Source organism: Camelina sativa, chromosome 9 (assembly GCF_000633955.1).
Source record: "Camelina sativa cultivar DH55 chromosome 9, Cs, whole genome shotgun sequence".
Taxonomy (NCBI): Eukaryota; Viridiplantae; Streptophyta; class Magnoliopsida; order Brassicales; family Brassicaceae; genus Camelina; species Camelina sativa.
This window is the reverse complement of record NC_025693.1, coordinates 21,840,924-21,846,782: the sequence shown is the minus strand read 5'-3', so window position 1 is coordinate 21,846,782 and position 5,859 is coordinate 21,840,924. Positions and strand designations below refer to the sequence as shown.

At 38.7% G+C, this 5,859-nt stretch overlaps 1 protein-coding gene across 1 annotated transcript; it reads left to right on the top strand.

Moving 5' to 3' along the window:
* Positions 1,084–2,103, top strand: LOC104715548. Its single transcript, XM_010432942.1, has one exon. The coding sequence runs from the start codon at positions 1,084–1,086 to the stop codon at positions 2,101–2,103; it is 1,020 nt and encodes a 339-aa protein (XP_010431244.1).

The following is a 5,859-nucleotide window of genomic DNA, read 5'->3' as shown; positions in this document are numbered from 1 at the left end:
GGTTCAATATAAGGTTCTTATTAATGGTCAGGCGTATGGTTCCATCATTCCTTCTCGGGGACTGCGCCAGGGGGACCCTTTGTCGCCCTATCTTTTTATTCTTTGTACGGAGGTGCTGATTGCACATTTTAGGAAGGCAGAACGGATGAAACTTCTAATTGGTATCAAGGCATCGACTGCTAGCCCCGCCATTTCCCATCTCTTATTTGCGGATGATAGTCTCTTCTTCTGTCGAGCCACAAAGGAGCAGTGTGAGGTGGTTTTAGGGATTCTTCCGAAGTATGAACGGGTCTCTGGATAACAAATAAATTTTCAGAAGTCCTCGGTTCAATTTGGACACACGGTAGATACTAGTCTAAGGGAGGAACTAAAAGGGGATCTAGGGATCACAAATTTGGGAGGTATGGGATCTTACTTAGGCATCCCGGAAAGTTTGGCTGGGGCTAAGACAAAAATCTTCTCGTTTGTTCAGGACAGATTGCAGTCAGGGGCTAGTGGGTGGCCGGCTAGATTGTTGTCAAAAGGCGACAAGGAGGTTATGATCAAGTCCATGGCTACGGCTGTTCCTACTTTTGTAATGTCATGTTTTCGATTACCAAAGACGGTCACAAGGAAGTTGACTAGTGCCATTTCGAATTTTTGGTGGAGTTCGTCTGGCCAATCACGAGGACTACACTGGGTGGCGTGGGATAGATTATGTAGTGGTAAAGATGCAGGGGGTTTGGGTTTTCGGTGCTTGGACGATTATAACACTGCTCTGCTGGCGAAGCAGCTGTGGCGTTTAATCACGGTACCAGATTCCCTTTTTGCACGGGTTTTTAAAGGTCGCTACTATCAGCATTCTGATCCACTGGATCCAATTAAATCTTACTCGCCGTCTTATGGGTGGCGTAGTATGGTCTCTGCTCGCTCTCTGGTTAACAAAGGACTTATTAAACGGGTAGGCTCAGGGGCTTCCATTTCTGTATGGACTGACCCTGGATCCCTGCTCAATCCCCGAGACCAGCACTGAGCACAGGGTCCCCTTCTGATCCTCTGCTCCACGTTTCAAATCTTATTGACAGGAGTTCTAATTCTTGGGATATGGCTCAACTTACGGCTACGTTTGTACCGGAAGATGTTGCCATAATTTATGCCTTACCATTGCGACAACCGGATAAACCGGATCTGCTGGGATGGCATTTTACCATGTCTGGTAAATATTCGGTAAAGTCAGGATACCATATTCTTCGCTCGAATATGCCGGCTTCTACTAAGTCGACTGTAATTGGACCAGATATTATACCCCTTCAGGCCTTTGTGTGGAAGCTCCGGTGTCCACCAAAACTCTGTCATTTCTTGTGGCAATTTCTATCGGGTTGCGTGGCGGTCACCGCTAATCTCCGGCGACGTGGTCTGAGCTGTGATGCAGTGTGTGGTCTATGTGGTTCTCAGGAGGAGACGATTAATCATACTCTCTTTGAGTGCCCACCAGCTAGACAGGTTTGGGCTTTGTCGTTATTTCCGATGGCCCCAGGTGTTTTCCCTTCCGAGTCCATTTTCACAAATATGGATTTCCTTTTTTGGCGGTTTAAGAATGTACCCACACAGGATTTATACCCCTGGATATTGTGGTATATTTGGAAAGCGTGCAATGACAAACTGTTCAGTAATTTGGATTCAAACCCTCTAGCAATCTTGCGGTTGGCAGAGGATGAGGCGAAAGCATGGACTTTAGCCCAGACACAGAATATGGTGTTACCTTCGGATACTACCACTGCGGCTGTTCTCTGTGGTAGTGATAGAGTAGGGGTTCCTTGGTCTTTGACGAGTTACATGTGCTTTGTGGATGGTTCTTGGAAAGCTACAGATTGTTATGCGGGTCGAGGATGGTTTTGCACTTCTCCATGGGGTGAGGGCCCCACTATGGGGGCTGCAAACATCTACCGTAGTCCATCCCCTCTTCATGCTGAGATTGAGGCCCTTGTTTGGGCTATGCGTTGTATGATTGGAGCGGATAACCAATCTGTTGTTTTTCTCACCGACTGCTCTGACTTAGTGAAGATGGTGTCTTCGCCTTCCGAGTGGCCAGCATTTACACCTTATTTGCGTCTTTCTCCTTAGTCTACGTCCCTCGTTCACAGAATGGTAGAGCGGATAATCTTGTGCGGCGAGTTCACACAGTTCCGCATTTAGTTACCTATGTAAACAATGTCCCTTCGTATTGGCTCATTTGAGCTAATCTTTTCTTTGTTGTCAAAAAAAAAAAAATCAAGTTGATTTAAAAAATGTGACTGAATCATAGTATATAAATGACTTATTATGTATTTTTAGATCTTTTTTTGTTATAATAATTAAAAATCAAAAAAGAATCTCAAACACTAAACAAAACAAACATATAACAAACAAATGGTCATGAAGTATATTAGGTGTTAAAAATTAATATAAACTTAAAAAAATTAATATAAACATTTAACCGTACAAACGGCCATAAAATTTAGTTATTCCTCTATTTACAAAACATCCAATATTTAACAAATAAATACAATATAAAATATAAATAGTAACAAAAATTATATAGACGCGGTGTACCGCGGGTTAAAATCTAGTATATATATATTTTAAAAGCAACTAAGGATTTAGGATTTAAAGAGAATTTAAAGAGAATTTTAATGACTTTATGTTTTTTAAAATCTTGCTGATTTTTAAAATCATTGATAATTAGAAAGTATAAAATGAAGGATTCTAAAAGATTGTTTAGAAAGTTTTTTAAAATCTTGCTGATTTGTTTTTCCTGATCTTGTAAAATCTTTCATAAAATCTTTCAAACTTTCTCAAAAAATATTGCACAATATTCTCTTGTTTATTCAAGGCTTTTGTCAAAAAAGAAAAAAAAAAATATATAAAAAGAAAGAGAGAGACTAACCTCGAACAATACCTCACAATATATAAAATGAACCTGTTTGATGCCATTCTTTTATCGAATCTAAACTGACCACGGAACAGTTCTTGATCATCAATAAATTTAACTAATACTGGTAGATAATCCTTCTCTTGCAGCTGTGATTCAAAGATCCTGGAACAGTGATATATCAAGAGGTACCCACTCTTCTGTTTTTAGCATTACCGAGTGTAGAAGATGTATAAGCATTTGGAAGAGGTCTGCTGATTTCAATGCCAAAAATAGAATTCAGAGACTAAGAAAGGAATTGGATGATCAGCTTAGTTTTAGATTTCCTTGTTGGAAGAGAATTGCAGCGATTAAGGAGAATTTGAGCATTGCTTTTAATGAAGAGGAAATCTTTTGGAGACAAAAGAGTAGAGAGAAGTGGTTGTTGGAAGAAGACAAAAATACTCATTTCTTTCAAGCGGCTGTTCAATCTAATAGGGCGAGGAATTCCTTGAACTTTTTGGTTGATGAGAATGGCATCCAGAAAACTTTAAATAAAGAAAAAGGTCAGATTGCCTCCTTATACTTCAATAAGTTGTTTAAATCATCTTCTCCTATCAACCTGTCACCATTTCTAGAAGGGTTTCAAGCTAAAGTTACAGCATCAATGAATCAAGAGCTACTTAAGGAAGTTACAGAAGATGAGATTTACAAAGCATTATTTTCAATTGATAAAGAGAAGACTCCGGGTCCTGATGGATTCACTGCTCTCTTCTTTCAGAAATACTGGTCTGTAGTAAAATATCGGGTTATTGAAGAGGTGCTAGGTTTCTTTAAATCAGGTGTGCTTCCTGAAGGGTGGAACCATACTCATCTTTGTCTTATTCCAAAGGTTCTTAATCCTCAGAAAATGACAGATTTGAGACCCATAAGTTTATGCTCGGTGTTATATAAGGTTATCTCTAAAATCATCTCAAGTAGATTGAAAAGGTATCTTCCAGACATTGTCTCTTCAACTCAATCTGCATATGTGGCTGACAGGTCAATCTCTGATAATATTCTGATTGCCCATGAAATCATGCATAGTTTGCAAGCTAATCCTCAGATCTCTAGTGAGTTTATGGCATTTAAAACGGACATGTCTAAAGCTTATGATAGAGTGGAATGGTTTTTCTTGGAAGGAATTCTCTTAGCTTTAGGATTTGATAAGAAGTGAATTTCTTGGATAATGGGCTGTGTAACTTCAGTCACTTACTCAGTTCTAATCAATGGTCAACCTTTTGGTTACATTAAGCCGGAAAGAGGCATTAGGCAAGGAGACCCTCTTTCTCCCTTTCTATTTGATCTATGTACGGAGGCTTTGATCCACTTGCTAAATCAAGCTAACAGAAATGGTAGAGTTGCAGGGATTAGATTTAACAATGCTGGTCCATCAGTCAATCATCTCCTCTTTGCTGATGATACACTTTTAATTTGTAAAGCTAATAAAGAGGAATGTGATGAAATTATGCTTTGCTTATCTAAGTATGAAAGATTATCAGGTCAGATGATCAATTTAGATAAATCGGCAATTACTTTTGGAGTAAATGTGGCAGATGACATCAAGGATTTTGTCAAGATCAGATCAGGGATTCAGTTAGAAGGTGGCACAGGAAGTTATTTGGGTTTGCCAGAATGTCTCAGTGGATCTAAACAACAATTACTGGGTTTTATTAAAGACAAGTTACAAGATAGGATGTCTGGATGGTATGCAAAAACATTATCTCAAGGTGGCAAAGAGATATTGTTAAAATCTATTGCAATGGCATTACCAGTTTATGCAATGACTTGTTTTAAGTTGCCTATTAGTCTCTGCAAAAGCTTGACAAGCATTATGATGGATTTTTGGTGGAATATTTTGCAGAATACTAAAAAGATTCATTGGGTAAGTTGGCAAAAGCTTTCAATGCCTAAAGTGCTTGGTGGTATTGGTTTTAAAGATCTTCAGTGTTTTAATCAAGCTCTGTTAGCAAAGCAAGCTTGGCGATTACTCAATGATAAAGACAGTCTCTTTTCTCAAATCTTCAAGAGCAGATACTTTTTGAATACAGACTTTCTGAATGCTACCTTTGGAACTCGCCCTTCGTATGCCTGGAGAAGCATTCTTTATGGCCGTGACTTATTGAATCAAGGCTTGAAAAGAGTTATTGGTAATGGCAGGAACACTAGTGTTTGGATAGATAAGTGGGTTTTTGATGAAAAATCCAGAAGAGCTTTAAGTCTTCATTCGTTGATGGATATTAAGCTGAAAGTGAAGTATCTTATAGATCCTCACACAAGGAATTGGAAGTGGAACAGATTGAAGGAATTGTTTCCACAGGAGGAGATTCGAATCATTTCAAGACAAAGACCTCTACTTGAGAATGAAGATTCTTTTTGTTGGTCAAGAACAAATAATGGTGTATATTCTGTTAAGTCTGGGTATGATCTAAGTAGTAGAAAGACTCATCATCATCTGTTCAAGGAAGCTGAGACATGTCCTTCACTAAGTCCTCTGTTTTATACAATTTGGAAAATGCAAACGGTACCAAAAATCAAAGTGTTTATGTGGAAAGCTTTAAAAGGAGCTATAGCTGTTGAAGATAGACTGAGAACAAGAGGCATTAATGCAAGAGATGGATGTTTAATGTGTGGAGAAGAGATTGAAACAGTTAACCACATACTGTTTCAATGTCCTTTAGCTCGACAAGTGTGGGCTGTATCTAATGTACCATCTCCAGAAACAGGTTTTGGGAATTCAATCTTTGCAAATATGAGTCACTTAATGCATATTTCTTAGGTTAAAGATATTCCTCAAGATTTAAGATTTGTCAATTCGTGGATTCTGTGGATCTTGTGGAAAAATAGAAACAAAATTCTATTTGAAGGAGAAGGTGCTTTGGTGAATAAAATTGTTGATAAATCTTTTGAAGACGGGAATCAGTGGTTGTTGGTGTAACATCCGCGAACTG

Excerpts from the sequence above, each read along its gene's own strand:
- LOC104715548 (XM_010432942.1), top strand. The coding sequence starts at position 1,084 with ATGGCTCAACTTACGGCTACGTTTGTACCGGAAGATGTTGCCATAATT.